Below are 20,003 nucleotides of genomic sequence, written 5' to 3' on the forward strand. Positions count from 1 at the left end.
TATAGTAGCATTAAATTAATTTGATGTGTTTATTATCCTGTGCTGGAAGAGCACAGGTTCTGACTAACTCCAGGCCTCTTTTTGCAGTTGTCTCTTAATCACTATTCATACCTTTTAATTCATTGAAGCACCATCAACATTACCACACACACTCTGTGAACTGAGCTTGTGAGAAATAGAACTTTGAAGCAGGAGTTAATGTGTTAAAACTGAGCATGCAGCTGTAAACATCTACAGGATGGACTCTGGCACTCAAAGCTCTGGACTGCAGGCAGCTTCGGGACCATGCACAGGAGCTTCTTCAGCACATGTGTTTGTCTACAGGCTTATGTATAGCATGACTGTCTACTTCCTTCAAAAAGAATTTGATGTAAATGTATTCATTTACAGTGAATTAAAAGTTTTGTTGATTACACTTGAAATTACTATTCTAGGTGACACAGCAAGATGTTAAAAAAGAAAATCCTTTACAGTTCAAGTTTAGAGCTAAATTCTTTCCTGAAGATGTGTCTGAGGAATTGATTCAAGAAATAACACAGAGACTTTTCTTCTTGCAAGTTAAAGAAGCCATCTTAAATGATGAGATATATTGCCCACCAGAAACTGCAGTTCTTTTGGCTTCGTATGCTGTCCAAGCCAAGTATGGAGATTATAATAAAGAGATTCACAAACCAGGATACCTGGCTAATGACAGACTCCTACCACAGCGGTGAGTAAAGCATGCCTTCATTTAATATTCTCTAAAGTTACATTCCAGAAGCATATGCTAAATTGCTTAAAAAGACTTTCAAGTTGCCAGTTGGCTCATAGACTGTATTTTTAAAGATCACAACACAGATTTGTATATGTTCCACTGTGTTCATGTCTGTAGGGGTGCAGCAAAAGGAGGTTATGATTTGGTCTTGAGGGAAGGATATGAATTATTGTTTTATAAACATTGGAATACAGCAGGTAGATACATAATAAACACTGTGAGAATAGTAAGTGGCGAGAGCTGTTTCTTCCAGAGAATGAAGTTTTCTGCATTTTGCAAAGACTTTAAACTAGGTTTAGCGTGCAGTGTAGTCCCACCTTTGTAACACTCAAAGCAACACGGGAAACACAGGACTGAAGGATGAGGTTTGGGAACTGAATTTAATCTGTTCTTTGCTAATTACATGACCTCAGATTTGTAATCCCTAAGGATCCACCATAAACGAAAATGGTTAATCTATGGCCTAAGAGAATTCTAATCCAAGTCTTTGTGTTTATGGTATATTATAAATATATTGCTTTTGCTGCTTAGGCATGAAGAGTAGAAAATATGACTGTGTTTTGGTTCACAGTTGAGTAAGAACATTGGCAGAATACAGATGAACACAAAGGTTACTAGAGGAGAGGTGTGTGGCACCGACATGTGATGCAGAGTGTGCCTTCTTTCTTTTGATGGCACAGGGTTTAGTGTGGAGTACAAACGGGCCTTGAGCACATTGTGTAGCCCACATTGATTTCAGATTCAGAATTGGTGTGCCTCAGTTTCTTAAGTACTGGGATTATAGGTGTTCACCACCATGCTCAGCTTAATGTATGTTTTCTTTTTTTTTTTAATAAAAAGTATTATCTACACAAAATGACAATGTTAAATTTAGTCACAAAAATAGTAGCTATGGAGAATAAGGGGATGATCAGGACTCAAGAATTCCATTTTCCTGTTTGTCCTTAATTTTCTGTTAGTAATAAGATAGCTATTTGTTTCAATCCAGGGTATGGTTTGTTTGAAACATTTGAATTCTTGTAAACTGTATAATGCCCATCTTAAAGCATGAATTATTTAAAATAATTTAAGCTATCTAGTACTTTGTTTTAGCTTTCCCTAGTAACATCTTCTATGACTTCAGTATTCATCCAGGATACCAGACACAGCCCATCACTTTGTTCTATTCCGTGTTTATATCCTCAGTTGTGTTTTTAGTTCTATGCAGCCTTAGCATGTGCATTAATTTGTGTGACAGATATCTAGTCAGGTTATGAAAGGACTCTCTAGACGGGAAGGAACTTGATCTTTGGATCACAGAGTCATTAACTACATTCTTTTTCCTTCCAGTGTTTTGGAACAACACAAACTGACCAAAGAGCAGTGGGAGGAGCGGATACAGAACTGGCACGAAGAGCACAGAGGGATGCTGAGGTACTGGGCCTGTTCAGTTCTCTCCACATGAGAGCGCTCTCTCACCTCAGTTCCGATCTTCAGCTGATGGTGCTGCTGCACCTGATAACCGGAGTGGACTCCCCAGAGCCCACGTGGTGGGAGAGAACCAGCTGCTGAGGGTAGCGGGGTAGATTGGGTGGTTTATTTGTTTCTTTGTCCATCCTTCCTTCCCTTCCTCCTCCTCTCCTTCCTTCTTTTTAAATCAAAAATGTTATCTAAATTTAGTCACAAATAGTAGATATGGAGAATAGATAATCAGGACTCAAGAATTCTTTTTTCCTGTCTGTTTCTTAATTTTCTGTTAATAATGAGATAGCTATTTTTTCAATTCAGAGTATGATTCATTTGAAACATTTGGGTTCTTGTAAATTATATAATACCCATTTTAAAGCATAAATTATTTAAAGTAATTTAAGCTATCTAAAATGGTTTTAGCCTTCCCTAGTAACTTCTTCTATGCCTTCAGTATTCAGCCAGGATACTGACTCTGACACAGCCTGCAAACACGCTATGGTTCACGGGCCCCTATGTATACTCACGCGCACACACACACACGCACGCACGCACCGAGTAAATAAATAAATGTTAAGATTTGTGATGGTACCAGACCAGTTATATGTCCCATGTTTTGATGTGGATAAATAAGTATAAAGCATTAAATGTTAGCTCCATGTGTTTCTGTGGTTTTAGTTTGATGTTTAGTTGTGTCTATTGAAATATATTACATTCAGCTGTATTTTAATAGGGAGGATTCGATGATGGAGTACCTGAAGATTGCTCAAGATCTAGAAATGTATGGTGTCAACTATTTTGAAATCAAGAATAAGAAAGGCACTGAATTGTGGCTGGGCGTTGATGCTTTGGGTCTGAATATTTATGAACATGATGACAAGTAAGTGAACGGCTGTCTAGTGGGCTGGTTGTTCTATGATCTCAGTGGCTTTCACATTAGCTCTGCCTGGAAAAGTTGTCTTGATCTTGATTGTCCTTGCTTTCTGTTCTTACCGTGAAGGCTTAGTTAGTTCCATAGTGAGTTTTAGCTATCAGTTCTATATTTCCTAGTACCTTGTAGTTTGGGAGTTCCTTCTGAGTCTGTTTATTAACTGAGAGGGTTCACCTGTGTTTGTAGTATGCTGCCTTTGTCTCTTGTGAGGGAAAGCTAGTAACAAGTAAATCTCTTCCTCAGTAAGTTAAGAGAGTCCTTAATGTTGTTGTAGTTGACTAGTAGCTTGAAATAAGTTAACATACAGAATAAGTCGAGCAAATAAATCAATAGGTGTGTTTAAACATTTTCTTATAGGAATTATTTTGCATATTTTTAAATACCAGTTCAATAGATTATCTATATTATTCATTTTTTATCTCTATTCATAATGGCTAGTGTAATACTATGTTGAATTTGATCAACTTAATTTTTTATATACATACACAATTCATGTTGTATATGATACATCATGACCTTACAATATTAATATACATATTAATACTATAATGTATATATTAAAGTAGTATTAGTTATGTGTGTATATACAATATTGATATATATTAATACTATATACTATAAATGGATGATATAAATATGTAATATAATGTGACTATATCAGGCTCATAGTCCTTTTCAAGTATAAAAATTAAGGGCTGGAGAGATGGCTCAGCAATTGAGAGTATATGCTACTCTTAAAGAGGATGTGAACTTGATTCCTAACACCCGTGTCTCAAAGCTCACAACTTTCTGTAACTCCAACTCTAGGGAGAATGGATTCATTTGGCCATCTGCAGTCATGTGCACAGATACACACATAACTAATAATAATAAAATCTTTTTTAAGTGAATAATAAATCTATACTAGTAATCCCTCCCATTCCAGGTATTCTGCAGTCTACTATTAAAGCAGGTTGGGCTGATTTATCTCATTGGCCATTAGAGGGCAGAATAAAATGCGTATTGATTATGAGTGTTTTATGTAAATAAGTAGCTATGCTATACTACTTATTAAGCATTAAAAGTAGCATAAATAGGTAGAAAATCTTGTTTGCTTATCAGGAACCTGAATAAAATGGTCTGTATATGTGTCATAGTCATTTTAGTTGTCATGAGGACAAAATGATTCCATTCTGATTCCCAATTTGTTTATGGGTAAGGTGCCAAAATAGGGGTGACAATTGCTAGGCACAGTGGCTCACATTCTGAAATCCTAGTACTTGGGCGTTAAGGCAGGAGGAATGTAAGTTCTAGGCCTGCCTGGTCTACATAATGAGAGCCTTGACAGAAACAGTAGATGAACGGGGACTCGGGAGGAGTAGAGGTGAGGTAGGAGTCTCCTCCGTTTGTCAGAACAGTTTTGTTCACATGTCATGAAAGTAACCTTCACGTTTCACTGAAGATTGTGAAGAGGAAGTCTTCAGTACTCAGTGCTTTATGTCTGTATTCCACGGGAGAATTTAGTTACTTTCCCCTACCGAACTGGTACTTGTAGCTTAAGACTCAACATAATAAAAGCTAAGCAGAAGAAATTCCAGCCCGAAGAGACTCAGTCCAATACTCTGTTTACCAGGTAGATTTTCCTGGGTAATTTGAAGAAAATGGCACATCTATGAAAACCTTGAATGGTTATTATTTTATATGATTTAATTAAATTTTCCTTTCAAAGTTAGCATCAACTGTATAGTGTGAGTAAGATAATATGTTTTGAGAGTCTGGAGCTCTTAAGCCTGGTCATTCATGTAACCTGTTCCAGAGGGATCTGTATTTTCCCACTGTTTCCTGCCTGAAATGTAAAACAATATTCTTATATATATTTTTTTTAAGGTTAACACCTAAAATTGGTTTTCCCTGGAGTGAAATCCGAAATATTTCATTTAATGACAAAAAATTTGTTATAAAGCCAATTGACAAAAAGGCACCTGTAAGTATTTTTTTGTTTATTAACTTAACATTTTCTGCTCCTTTCTGTGAAGTCACTTAGAGAAGGGCACTCATCGCCCTGAGTTGTTTCTGCGGGAGAGTCTTTTCCCATAGTTAAATTTTTCTCAGTGATGAAATGCTATTAAAAATACAAAATTTTCCATTTTTCTTAATAAGACGTAAAAATTTTTACTGTGATTTAATTATGCTTGGTAATGGTATTGGAAGGGTATTAACAATCATTCCTAAAAAATAATTTAAACAGCATTTATTGGTTGCAAGAATGTAGTAGAGGTAACCCTTTTTAAATTAACTCTGTATTCTTGTACTCTGAACTGTTTTTAATATTTGTGACTTATGTATTTCTATTTTGATTTTTAATAATTAGTGTCACATATACTTTAGTATTCTATCTTTGTTATCTAAAAGATGGATATTTGAAGAACATTTCTAGATTAAAACATAGCCATGGAGAAAGACCAGTTTTGACAGTAATGGGAAAACACACCCTTCTCTGGGGTGTAAGGATAGCTGTCAGTAGTTTCTTTGGAGAATAAAAAGAATTCATGACATTTAGTTCATTTTAGAAATGGGTGAGGGATGAAGGGACAAGGAAACAGTTATGTAGAGGTGTATGAGATCTCAGAGTCCCTAAGCTTTTATGCACAGTGAGAGTTCTACTTCATGTTGAAATTGAGTAGTTGTGAAAAGACACTTTCATTCAGAAGATTTTTAAAATGAGAATATCTTCTATTCAGGATTTTGTTTTCTATGCTCCTCGTCTGAGAATCAATAAGCGGATTTTGGCCTTATGTATGGGAAACCATGAACTCTACATGAGGAGGAGAAAGCCTGATACTATTGAAGTACAACAGATGAAGGCTCAGGCCCGGGAGGAAAAGCACCAGAAGCAGTTGGAAAGGTACACATGGGTACCTGTTCATTTTGAATTGCTTGGGACAGGCTATCTAAAAGTTACAGACTGCTCAGTTTCATTGGTATACTTTAATGTCAGACTTTGTGTACAGTTTTGGTGATGGGCCTGAAAAGTATCTAAAATAATTTTACCTGTTAGTCTAGAGACTTTATAGTTTTAGTATATTTATGTCATCAAAATAGAACTAGATTGAAATGAGTGTTTAGAAACTCAAACTCTAAATTAAAACACATACATATATAATGTAAATAATCCCAAGAAGCTTCCTGGGGAAATGTGATTTGGTTAGGGTGTGGGAAAGACACATTCAAAAGAGGAAGCTAGCATAAACAAATGTGTAGAGATAAGAATATTCAGGGTTTGCCTAGGGACCAGTAAATGGACCAGGTTAATCCTTTTGAGCAATATGCAAAGGAGAAGATTGTCTCTCAGTTTTATGTGGGAGATAAGAAAGGCCTAGCAACCCTAGGTGTCAGCATGTGATGTGAAGAGCTGAATGCTGTTGTAGTTTGGTATGGTCTATAGAGGTAAGATGTGAGAAATGCATCTCAGCGATACTGTAGACTCAATCACAAAACTGTTTTCACATAATCAAGTTGACTGTCTCTCCTATATACTTACTCCATTTTCAGTTGTAAAATAATGTTGTTCACAGCTTGCTTATTGCCGTGTTCCTTTCGACCTTTTTTTTTTCCTGTCTCCATATCTTCTTTACATTCATCCCTGTAGAAGAGCAGATGAGACACCAATAGGGAAAAGCTAAATGAAGCCAACACCCTTTCCTAGAAGGGACATTTATGCCGGAGTGTGACCCAAAAGGTTTGAGCATTTGGGATAGGTTACAGCCTGCGGGTCTTAAGACTTAGTTTGTACTGAGTCTTCAATAATTAAGGATGTCAGGGCCTGCCAGGAAGAAAGGTAGCTGCCTTGAGGACCTATGGTAGTGCTGTGCATGACTGTACAGAGGCTGTGGAGCGATGCAGTAGCCTAACACATACCCTGGGGTTGTAGACAGTGTGCTGTGGTTATTTGAAAACTAGTACTGCTTCTATGAACAGCCTGAGGGGACAGCAGGCTTTTTAAGTTAAAGGTGGGTCTTAGGTCCTTCTTTTGTCCAAGGAGCCTGGTATATGCCAACTTGCCCTTAAGTTTAGGTTTCCTAGAGGTGTTGAAATTCCCAGCCTCTGAAGTCTCTGCCTGAATATACTTTACAGGTGTTGGCTCTTTATTCTGGGTGTTGAGGAAGTACATCATAGAAAACTTAGAACCAGAGTTGAACAGCCCTCACCTTATTTATTTACTATTTTTCCTTTTTTCTTCTCAAATAATTTTTTTTTAAGATTTGATTTTTTTTTTTATTGTATATTGACTGTTTGTCTGCACATATGTATGTGCACCACATATGTGCCTTGTCCTGCAAAGGTCATAAGAGGGTGTCATATCCCCTGGAATAGGAGTTACAGATGGTTGTGGCCTACCATGTGGATGCTGGGAATTGAACTTGGGTCCTCTGTAAGAACAAGTGCTCTTAACCCCTGGGCCAACTCTCTAGCCCCAGATCAGAAAGTCACCACCAGAAACTCCTGCCAACTTTTAACAGTTCTCCGTCAAGAGTTCCACATTTCTTGGGAACAGATGGATGCCCAAGATCTGCAGGAATTTCCAAATTCAGGCTTTCATAGTAAGAAAAAATACTTTGGTAGTACAGTTTTGTAATATGCCTGAAATTCAGAATTGACACTAGGTGGCTGTTGGTACCGTTTTGTGACTATTAAGGAAATGTTAGAGATGGAATTATTTCAGTGAAACAATGTTGTCATTGAAGGTAGTGCTTTGAATATTAAGCATACGAAGCAACAATTTAGTGCTGTCATCTTTTGGTTTTGGTCAAACATTGAGTTTGACCAAGGGTAGGCTCTTGCTAGATGTCTGATGGCAGGTTTTGACTGTATTGGTTCCCCAACTCCTCTCCCCACAGTGATGTTATCAGGACTGTGACCGACAGTTAAATCTCCATGGCATTATTTTCCTTTAACCACATTAAATACCTTCTGCTGTCCTGATGGAATTGTGGCAGGTGGTAACTACTTGTCATCTTATAGTAGGCATGAATGGCTAGTACCCAGAAATTGTATTAAGTTATTTTTAATGGTTAAAAATCATTGACCTCCCAAGCTATTTGTAGTTGAAGGTACTTAAGTGTTCTCTTAATCTTTGTTATTTCCCAGTGGAGGGCTCCTGTTAACACAAAGAATGAATTCACTGGGTTGTGGCGATGGGTACAGCAAGCCTTATTAAGAGGTTACATATAATATGTTCTGTATGCAGATGCTAGATCTCCTGAGTTTTTTCCCACCTGAGTTGGTTTTGAGACCATGCTTTGTACACTTGTTTTAAGTTTTAAAATTGTGTGTGTGTGTGTGTGTGTGTGTGTGTGTGTGTGTGTTAATGTGTGTATGTACACACATGCATAACTGTGTGGAGGTCAGAAGTTGAGAGCAGCTGGGGAAGACACTTGAAGGACAAGGTCTGTCAGCAAGCTCCAGGGACCCACCTTCTTCTGCCATCCCCAGCTGTGGGGTGCTAACACATGCTGCCATGTAGGGCCAGTGAGTATGCAGTGCAGCATAGTACTAGATACTGAACTGTAGGGAGTGAAGAGATTGAAAATTTTAAATGGTTAGCTTGCACTTTTTTATTTGACTTGGGATTAGTACAAATACGTATTAATTTGTTTCTGCCTTTTCATTTGTAACATGTAACTTGTAATTTCTTTAAGGGCACAATTAGAGAATGAAAAGAAGAAAAGAGAAATAGCAGAAAAAGAAAAGGAAAGAATAGAGCGTGAGAAGGAAGAGCTAATGGAGCGTCTAAGGCAAATTGAAGAGCAGACAATGAAAGCCCAAAAAGGTAAGCGTTTTTTTGAACAGTCATTTCAAGATTATTACTGTGATGTTAGATAGCAGTATTTCTATAATGATACAAACTGCTATTTATGTCATATAAGATGTATTTAATTCACAGATTAGTGTTCAGTGGAATCACATCAAAGTCTGTTTAAGACACAGTCAGTTCTGTTGTACTCTTGTTCACATTCATTTTTTAATCATACAAATGTGTATATTCTTTTTTATCATTCATATGTAAATTCATAGTTTTTCCTTTTTGGGATTCCATAACTAAAAACATGCATTTACTATCTTCTGGCATCTACGCCAGTGCATTAGTAGAGTGCTTTGGGGCATTGAAGTACTTGAAACATTTGTCAGTCTCCCTGTATAAACTAAGCTCCTACAAAATACGGGATTTCAGTGTATTACAGAGCACTAAAGGTTAGAGGTGGGTTCAGTACAACACTTGGTTAGTTAATAGTGTGTTACAGAGCACTAAAGGTTAGAGGTGGGTTCAGTACAACACTTGATTAGTTAATAGTGTGTTACAGAGCACTAAAGGTGAGGGTGTGGTTCAGTACAACACTTGCCTATTATGTATAAGGCTTGATATTCAGCTCCAAACACATGCAAGCCGGGCTGTGGTGGCTCACGCCTTTAATCCCAGCACTCAGGAGGCAGAGCCAGGCAGATCTCTGTGAGGTCTCGGCCAGCCTGGTCTACAGAGTGAGATCCAGGACAGGCACCAAAACTACACAGAGAAACTCTGTCTTGAAAAAACAAAACAAACAAACAAACAAAAAATGCACACTCTTGCACAGACATGTTATGCTGCTTGTTTGCTTTTGACATGTTTAGATGAAGTTCCTATTCAGCATATAGTCAGAGTGCTGAAGTACATAGAAAGGACACAGTGTTTACATTGAGTAACTCCAGGATACACTACTTTGACAAAGCAGTAGTTGCAAGAACAAAAGAAAAAAAGTTAATTGAGCAAATTAAATTGTTCTTCCCAAGCCGCAGAATTTCAGCACGTAGTATGAACTTACTCTGTTTATAATACCTTTCCCTAACAATTAGTAGAACTAGACATTCATTTTTATTGGGAATGGCAGTGTTATTTAAGGCTTAGTTTGATTCTGTGTGTCATGTTCCCATGTGGAGATGTTTTTCAGAAACAGAACTATTTTTCAGTGGGTGTCCAGAGGAGGTGGTCACACAAGTGACCGTCTACAGTTATTCTAATTCCAGGAGTACTGGGAATACTTTTTAGTAAAGACTATTGTGGCTTTGTGTGTGTGTGTGTGTGTGTGTAAGGGGGGTATGATTTTACTCAAATTTGTAACTCAGGCTGGCCTCAAAGTTTTGATACTCCTGGCTCCCTCCACTCAAATCCTAGGATAGCTGACCGGTGCCACCTCACCAGATGAGTGCTTGGGGCTGGACACGGCCCGTTCAGGGAAGAACTAGCTGTGCAAATGTGAGGAGCTGAGTTGGTCCTCCGAACTGACAGAGAAGGTTGGGCATGAAGCTGAGGTCGGCAGTTCCCTGGGGTTGACTGGTCAGGCAGCCTTACCAAGTCAGTGAGACCCATGTTGTAAGAGATTGTGTCTCCAAAAGGGAGGGCACAGCTTCTAGTTGACTGACTTCTGGCCTCCATGTGTATCCATAGCACAGACTAAATAAACACAGATTTTAAAATGAGTTTTATTCTAACTCAAGTCGCTGAATCTCGCCTCATACCTAGAATTAACTTACTTCAATGCTGAAAGGTTGTAAGGCGTCTGTCTATAGACCACAAAGTGGAGATAGGATGTGATTCTTGAATTCTGAATTTGATGCTGTGTATTCTGCTTTGGATACCTTTTTAATCTTCTAGGAGTACAGATATACAACCTACATGGCAGTAAAATTGTTCGGGTGAAAGAAATACATGTATAAGACATTGATAGAGTGATATGGTGTGTGTGTGCTAAAGACCACATGACTAGTATAAGTTGTACCTTCAAGAATGCTGGAAAGAAACTTGGATTAAGGGGCATAGGGCACGTTGATGGGATGCTTGCTTACATGTGTAAGGCTCTCAGTTTGGTTCTTAGTACTACACACATGCCCTCCTGCATTATTCTGAAGGAGAGTTAAAGAATGAAAATTTGATAGTAAAGGAAATATTGATTCATAGCACTTTTAAATTTGTATAACTTTGAGCGAATAACTACTAAATCTTTTAATCTCATTTATTTAGGATGTATAATAAAAGTATTAATGGTTTACATACAAAACTACTCAAAGAAGCACTGAAGAGTATAAGAGAGATAGAACATAAAGAATGTAGCGCACCTTTATCAAGACAGTTGCAAATCAGTCATCTTAAGGCAAAGGACATCCACTGTTTGTTGTTGTTTTAAATAAAGCTTTCCCAGGTGGTCCTCAAACCTACACGATTGTCTTGTAATTTGTACTAAATTCTCATTCAAGCGCAGTGAATGACCATATGTCATGATATTTAGATTAATTATATTTCATTGTCATTTTGTTTTAATTTTTATTGAAGCTGTAATTTCAAATGACTTGTTAAATAGAACAAAGAGCAATTGTCCTAGGACGTCTTGAAGATATATTGGGTATACCTGAAAGGTACTGTCACCAGATCTGACATTCATTTACTCTTCTAAGAAACAACAAAGTAAGTTTAACTTCTGTAAGACAAGCTGTAGGAAGGAGTTGTGGTCTAGTGATCTCATTAATTCTGGGCATGTAATAAGCACTGGGTGCATGAAACTGGATATAGATGCAGTCCCAGCTTTGATGCAGCATACACTTTATTGATGGAAGATGGAACAGTAACCTAAACAGAATCATTTTATGTAGTTTGAATGGCTGTGGAGGAGCAGTCAGCATGATAATATGATGAATATTAGATAGTACTGTTTACAATTAAGAACAAGCTTTAATTTTGTCATCAAGTTAGAATATGACCATGAGTTAGTCATTTTAGCATCCTTGTTTTCTTAGGTTCCTAAATTCTGAAGTGGAAATAATCGTTAACTTAGCATTCCAAGATTGTTTTTAGTTAGTTTTGTTTTCTGAAAACCTAGAGACTACCTCAGTACTAATAGAGAGGTCTGTATACACCTGTTAGGGGTAAGCCTCAGTCGTTTGTTCCAAAATCATGTAAACTGTACAGTCTTATTCTTGTAGCTTGCCAGAACAAAATAATGAACATTGTGGCATTCTTTATTACTTTGCAGTCATTTGTCATTCCCTGTGTAAATTTTGTCACTGATTTTTGAGGTCTTAGATTTAGTTTTATCTTTTTTACCCTGGTAGCTTTTTTGAGATACAACTAATATGCCATAAAATGTTTAATATGTTCAGAGTGATGTGCAGCTACCACCCCAATCAATTTTCGAAATCTATCCTCTCTAAGAAGAAATCCCATACCCATTAAGCAGTCAACTAAGTTCTCCCAGTAACCCCTCCCAGCCATGGACAGGTGTTAATCCATTCACCGTGTCTACAGATTTGCCTTTTCTGTACACGTGACTAGTTTCTCTTACTTAGCCTGGTATTTTCAAAGTGCATTTGTATTGAAACATACATGATCATTTCATTCTTTTTAAATTGCTGAATAATATTTTATATTTTATTTTTTGTTCATCAGTTCTTAGGCACTTGCCTTGTTTCTATTTCACTGTGTTGTGTATAACTTACGAATGTACATGTACAGATGTATTTTAATGTTTTCATATAGTTGGCCATATTGACTTACATTTTTGAGGAACTGCCTAATTGGTTTGAAAGTTGCTTTATATTCCTACAGCAATGTGTGAATTCTTTGCATCTTCTCCAGGATGTGTTAATGTTTATATTAGGATTATCATCTTCCTAAATGATTACAGTGCTTTTAGGGTTTTGACTTAGACACCTCAGTGCCTAATGATGCTGAGCATCTTTCCATGTGCTTACTTGCCATTTCTTTATTTTGAGGGGAAAACATTCAAATTTTTTTCCCCACTGGGCAATGGGATTTCTTGTTGTTCTAAGGGTTCATATATGTCTGGGATAAAAATTTTTGTCAAGTACATGATTAGCAAATATTTTCTCCCAAGGAGATGGTAGCCTAGATGATAACAAGGGCTTGTCTGTGTTAGCATCAAGTGCTGTCGTTTGACAAGAGTGTGATTTCTCTCCCTGCTTTTGTAGTTTCCTACATGCTTTCTGTGTGTTTCCTGGTAATGTACGTATGTGTACATTTGGGGAATTGGCAAGTATTCCAAAGGAAAACAGCATGCAGATTTGATGAGGCTTTTCTTCTTGGTGGCCTGTTTTCAGGCCCTTGCCTCCTAGTACTTTTCCAGTCTCAAGCTCTGCACCCTCTTTTTTGTCCTCCTGGCCCAGTAGAGTACTCGTCCCAGGCTATGTAGCTTTGCCCTTGTCCACGTGTGAAAACGGGTTCTCATTTGTCACACAAAAGGCACATGTGACATATATCCTAGGGTGTTTTGTGTAAGAGGAGGTCTTGTTTATCCCAGACTGGGCTTGAACTCCTGGAGTCAACTGATGGTTCTGCTTCAGTCTTCCAAAGTACCCAGGACTGCAGCTGCACACTACTGTATCCGGCCAAAAAAAAATTTGTGCCTTACTGTTTACAATTACTGTGTCCAAAAAATTATACTGTTCATTGAAATCTTCACTCTTTTTATGATGACATATAATAACTTTGTCACTGCTTAGGTGTACTATTTTTTTTTTTAGCCAATAATGCATAACTATAGTGTTCTGTGATTTCTAAAAACTGTGATTATTGAACTGTTACTTTTTTTCTTCTAAGATTATGTGTATTCTCCAGGAAATCAATAATGTAGTTGATTAAACCATTGCCTTACAAAACAGAAAGAAAAAAATTTAATGTTTTGGGCTATATTGTATTGTCTATTAAGACATGTAGGTTTTTTTTTTTTTTTTTACTTGTTACTACAACGTTAATAGTAGGTTCTAAACTTGGTGCTTGGGGTGAGAAATCATTTGACTTGCAAAATCATGTAATGCTGGGGTTCAAATATGAGTGAGAAAGGGAAGCTTCCTTAAATTTTATTGTTTGGAATTTACATTACCTTTGCCTATCACCTCTCTATTAAATATTATGACCAAACACACCCCTCTGACATGAGTAGGTACATAAGCAGTTTTTCTTTTGTGACTTTGAACCTTTGTCTTGAAAGAGTTGATATTTTAAATAAGCTCTGTCACATACCTCATAAACTTCATGCCACACCCCCAAGATGGAAAGTTCTAGATTTTTTTATGAACCAGATGGGGGAAAGTATGTAGTATTTATCGTTCTTATCAAATCCTTTACCAGTCTTGACTCACTTATGGTCTAATTCAGTAAATATTTTAGGCATTTACGCAGTCTCAATTACACGATTTGGCTATTGTGTGAAAGCAGTAATGTAACTTCTGAATGAGCATGGTGGTGATGTCTCCATAAAATGTTAATAAAATAGCATTGGGTTTGGTTCACAGGCCAGCGTTCATTAACCCTTAAGATTCCAGTGCACTAGTAAAAGCTGAGCATTTCCACTTAAGGTCATGTGACTACCAAATCTTTCTTTGTAGGTGAGACTAGAACAATGTTCATTCTAACATTTTAAAACATAGATTTTTGTTTTGTTTTTCAAGACAAGGTTTCTTTGTGTAGCTTTGGAGCCTGTCCTGGAATCACTCTCTAGCCTAGGCTGGCCTCAAACTCACAGAGATCCTCCTGGCTCTGCTTCCTGGGTGCTGGGATTAAAGACGTGCGCCACCACCTCCCTGCAAAAGATAGATTATTGTATAATCTTTTTTAAAATCCTTAAAAAAAATTCTGTCACAAAAAGCTATTGAGTCTACCTATGGGGTTTTTTGTTTTTGTTTTTGTTTTTAAGTTGATACTACAGAAAGCTGATAGAAAATAACATTAGGGAGTATTTATGTTAAAATTTAATTTGTAATCCAAACTTACAAGAGTTTTGTTATAATTTTTTTTCCTATGCAAACAAAAATTTGGCATACTACCAAACTACCAGTTTTGAAGTATATGGTTTAAGGATATGAAGAATTACCTTTAACCCTTTTCAGTCTGCAAAGCTAAACCTCTGCCTGTTAAGCAGTAGCTACCCAGTCCCCTCTAGCCATAGCATTCAGCATATACCCTTCTCTGTCTGTGTCTGGCTGTCAGTGAGTGGAATCATGGAGTGTTTTTGTGACTGACTTATTGCACTCCGTGTAATACCTGCCAGACTCATCCATATTGGAATATATTTCAGAATTTCCTACCTTTGAAACTGAGCATGTGTTGATGGACATGCATACCAGAGTCATTTTTCTTCTCTAATCTCAAAATCTCCCCAATCTCTAAGTGGGATTACTTATGCTGGTTCTGATCAAGTCCAGTAAAATTAAGAAGCACAATCTTGTCATCACAGTTTGCTTTTATCTCTCTAAAGGACACAGCAGTCTCCTTGGACATTACGTTCTGTTCTATCACAGAATTCTTAGTAAGACTTGCCAAAATAATGCTTAAATTTAATGTTTTAAAGTCATCTAGGTTTTGTAAAAATGGTTTTGTGTTAGTAATATTTTCTTACTCAGTTTACTGAGATAAGAAAAAAATTGTGCTTGGTACATGCACAGATTACAATGCTTGTCAGCCACTTCATTATGTCTTAGGGGGGCTCTCTCTCTCTCTCTCTCCCCTCCCCTCTCTCCCTCCCTCTCTTTCCCTCTCCTTCCCTCCCCTAAAGTAATTCATAAGTCACATAAGAGCTTTTATGTCAAATTGCTTTTTAAACTTAGTATCTACAATTAGCCTCTCAAGATTGCTAATGACTTATTAAAAAAATAAAGATTTCAATATCCCTAAATCCAAAATATTTTGAACTTAAATAATAATGTCACGAGTGACAACTGCACGCTTGACTTCATGCGGCAGGTCTCAGTCAGCCTAGGCACACTGAAGGTACTGCATCAGGTTACCTTGAGGTCCTGCACATGAGATGCATCTGAAACAAGGGATTTCATGTTAGATTGAGTCTTAGCTACATTCTTTCACTGTGTACAGTGAACATTGAAAATCCCCACAAACAATCCAAAAAACTTTGGATCCTCATGCATTTCCGGTAAGGGTTACCCTACCCGGCTTAGTTTTTGTAAGACTTACTGTTTTGTCCTGATGCTAAGGATTGAACCTAGGGCATCCTGTGTGCTAGACAAGACTTGTACCGCTGATCTATATAGCCCTAGCCCTCTGGGTCTTCAAATGCATTTATTTAGACATCTCTAAATATGGTACTAACTGAGATAAAGTGTCAGTCTTTACTTTTGGGCAGCACTAAGGATTGCACCTTGGCCTTGTCCATCTAGGCAGGTGCCTCCTGCTGAGTTATTCCACCCAGGCCCCAGCGTTTCAGTTCCCCAGATCAAAACTTACAATTACAGATACTTAAAAAATTCAGTATGTGCTTCTACACAGCTTGAACTGTAAGGGACTTTCAGTGTCCTTGCAGCTTTGAAATACATAATTTGTAATTTTTACTACTCTTTATAAGGTTAAAATTGAAGTGTTTGTGTATTTAGACACATGCTGATCTTTAGAAACTACAGATTTTGGCATCTTGCTGTAATGAGGATGATTGAAATTAACCCATGTCTGTGGGCCGGGTAAAACCTTTGACAGAACTAGAAGAACAGACTCGGAAAGCTCTGGAACTGGAGCAGGAGCGCCAACGAGCAAAAGAGGAGGCAGAGCGGCTAGATAAGGAGCGACGGGCTGCGGAGGAGGCCAAGTCCGCCATAGCCAAGCAAGCTGCTGACCAGATGAAGAACCAGGAGCAGCTGGTAAGGCCCTGTGTGTTCTCAGAAAAGTAAAACTTTACTAAATATGTGGTGGCATGACAACCACCCAAGTGTATGACACCTTCTAAAAAGCAGGCTGAAGGGATAGTAACAAATGACAGAAACTGAACATTTTTCTGCCTGAAGAAATTAAAAAACCAAACGTAAATCCAAACAGGATAAGCAGGTCCATGTGTTTTTTATTATGTATTTCCTTTTTTAAAATTGAAAATAATTTTCTCTCACATATGGTTATGTTTCCTTTCAAGTGGAGCTAGTGGCCAACAAAAGGATTTTCATTCGCTCAGACCACTGGTTCTCAACCTTTTTAATGTTGTGACCCTTTAATATAGTTCCTCAGGTTGTGGTGACCCTCAACCATAAAATTATTTTTGTTGCTATAACTATGATTTTGCTAGTGTTAGCAATCATAATGTAAATATGTATGTTTTCTGATGGACTTAGGTGACCCCTGTGAAAGGGTCGTTCAACCCTCCAAAAGGGGTCATGAATCAGAAGTTGAGAAACACTGACTTTAGCTTTGGCCTGGCTCACAGTAGGACATGTGATATCTCGTGCTTTAGATGAATTGACATAGTGTGTTTGGTTTCTGGGTGACATCTATAAGCTACGATTGGTTGGAGTTTTTTTATTTAATGTACTTCCAAATAATGAGAGTGTGACACAGAGAAGATTCTAAATATACTTATTAATTCAAGTGTTTATTTACTGCATATCTTGAATCTTGTTTGTGTGTAGACAAAGTCTTGCTACTAACCCAGGCTGGCTTTGAACTCTTGACCATCTCTTCCTACTTCCTAAGTACCAAGAGAGCATGGTTTCCAGGTGTGGGATGCCACACCTGTCCTTTCCTTTTTGAGCCTCTCAGTTTTTTTTCCTCTTTGAAAATAGGACTGATGAGGAGTCGGATGAGGCTGATGACAAAGTGCCTTTCCAGTTACAGAATACTGTGTAATTTTGTTTGTTTAATGGTAAACTTCTAAAGCAAGCTCTTGCACATTGTAAGCTCTTCCTACCGAAACATAAGTAACTGCTCGTCTGTAGAAAAAAACTTTGCCCCTGTATTATCTCGTTATCTCAAGTACCTATTCAAACGAACTAGTTAAGATCATCAGGAAATACTGCCTTTTTAAAAATGGAAGACCAAGAGAAACTTGAAACAGCCCAACCATGTACCTGAAAAGATTTTGACTGAACATGAGGGAATATTAAAAATATTGTCTCTAGGGGCTGGAGAGATGGCTCAAAGGTTAAGAGCACTGACTGCTCTCCCAGAGGTCCTGAGTTCAATCCCCAGCACCCACATGGTGGCTCACAACCATCTGTAATGAGATCTGGTGCCCTCTTCTGGCCTGCAGTCATACACGCTGTATACATAATAAATAAATTAATTAAAAAAAAAAAAAAAAAAAAAGCAAGCCAAAAAAAAAAAAAAAAAAATATTGTCTCTAGCATTCACAATATATAAATATTTTAATTTTAGGCAGCAGAACTTGCCGAATTCACTGCCAAGATTGCACTTTTAGAGGAAGCCAAGAAGAAAAAGGAAGAGGAAGCTACTGAGTGGCAACACAAAGTAATCCTTGTTTTGTTGTGTGCTAGCGTCTACTGACTAGCTGCTCTGTTAGTGAGCCAGCAGTAGGCTTGCCTACTTCCTACAGGTGATGTGAGATTGGTGTATGCTCAGCCCCTGGGACTGTGTAAGGGTTGGCCACCAGGGGGAACCAGACAGATGTCTGAGAAAGTAAGAAGCTCTTAGGTTGGGTCTTGAAATTAGTTTTAAGATTAGTTTGGAAATGATCAAAGGCTGAAACGCATTGTTGACTGTTCCAGACAGAAAAGAATTGAGTAGAGGAAGTAGGAATAGCCAAGAGTCAAGTGTGACTTCAAAAAAGAAGATGCAGGTATCACTTGGATAATAGAAAACTGAGTTATAGGGGCTTTAAACAAATGTCTACTGATGCAAATTGGTGGATGTGTGTGTGTAGATAAACAGGTTCTGAAGATTTGAGAAGACAACACAGTCAAGTATGATTTTATAAAAACAAAATCAAACAAAAAAAGAACCCAAACCTTACCATTGTGAAGTATGGATTGGGATATCGGGTGCTTATAAGTGCCCGAAGGATGTGGTAGTGAAAATGAAAGAATGGAAAGAATTCAGCGTTCTCTGGTAACTGAAACAGACCTAACAACCAATTACAGGAGGTAGCTTGAATTAGGGTTGTGGGTTTGCTGTGAAGGAAGATTGTTTTATTAGCATGCTTTAATTCTACGTGGACATTGGCATTTTCATACATGTGTATACTATAGTCTGACCATATTCCCCTAGTTACTCTCTAGTCCGCTGCCACTCCCATGATACCCTTGCTCTTCTCACTTAGCATCTCCCCTTCTGCTTTCCTGGATTAGTTTCTTTTTAATGGACCAGTGAGTTTGTTAGGGTTACAGAGCTTGGGTAAAATCTTATTTACAGGAACGTGGTCAGCTTGTCAGTGGGTACATCACGGAGGTCAGCAACCATTAACTTCCTGCTCCTTAGGGAGGGGTGGGTCTCCTGAGCACCTTTCCCCAGCAACCTTTAACTGCTTATAAATCTTAAGGGAGCAGTGGATACTGTTAAGATTTCTAATGAGAATTCACAAGTGCAAAAACCAAGCTTGTAATTGGAGGGGTGGTACAGAAAAGATAATGAGTTTAATTTAATAACATCAACTTTAAGTGCAGTTTTAATTTTTTTTTTTTAAGTAATGTGATATTTTTTTTTTATTTTAAGTGCATTGATGTTTTGCCTGTGTGTATGTCTGTGTGAGGATCCCCTGGAACTGGAGTTACAGATAGTTGTGAGCTGCCATGTGGGTGCTGGAGATTGAACCCAGGTTTTCTGGAAGAGCAGCCAGTGCTCTTAACCGTTAAGCCATCTCTCCAGCCCCCCCCCCTTTGTGCAGTTATAATTTTATACCCATGGAAGGTACATGTAATATGTGATGGTTTTTCTACAATCAAACACTTACTGTATAAAATGCTTTTTTTTCCTGCTCTTAAATTTCTTTGAGGCAGTTCAGTCTTTATTGGAGCTCTTTTGACACACTACATGTGTATATATGCAAAAATATAAAATACATATAAATAATTAAAAGGGTAAAAGGGTTAATCTCCCTGTTATACTGCTTTTGTCATGAG

At 37.7% G+C, this 20,003-nt stretch overlaps 1 protein-coding gene across 3 annotated transcripts in view; it reads left to right on the top strand.

Annotated features, from left to right (window-relative positions):
• Positions 1-20,003, top strand: part of Rdx (radixin) — a 48,428-nt gene that overhangs the window by 23,329 nt on the left and 5,096 nt on the right. For 2 of the 3 annotated variants that reach the window (XM_059267883.1, XM_059267882.1), the window contains exons 5-12: positions 435-709; positions 2,084-2,167; positions 2,934-3,080; positions 4,998-5,094; positions 5,852-6,015; positions 8,810-8,940; positions 16,642-16,802; positions 18,304-18,396. In XM_059267883.1, coding sequence (XP_059123866.1) covers positions 435-709; positions 2,084-2,167; positions 2,934-3,080; positions 4,998-5,094; positions 5,852-6,015; positions 8,810-8,940; positions 16,642-16,802; positions 18,304-18,396 — 1,152 coding nt within the window. Of the gene's footprint in view, positions 1-434; positions 710-2,083; positions 2,168-2,933; positions 3,081-4,997; positions 5,095-5,851; positions 6,016-8,809; positions 8,941-11,166; positions 11,361-16,641; positions 16,803-18,303; positions 18,397-20,003 lie in introns of those variants that run through there. The other variant, XM_059267884.1, reaches the window with a different exon arrangement.

The sequence above is a fragment of the Peromyscus eremicus genome, chromosome 7, assembly GCF_949786415.1.
Source record: "Peromyscus eremicus chromosome 7, PerEre_H2_v1, whole genome shotgun sequence".
In the NCBI taxonomy this organism is placed as follows: domain Eukaryota; kingdom Metazoa; phylum Chordata; class Mammalia; order Rodentia; family Cricetidae; genus Peromyscus; species Peromyscus eremicus.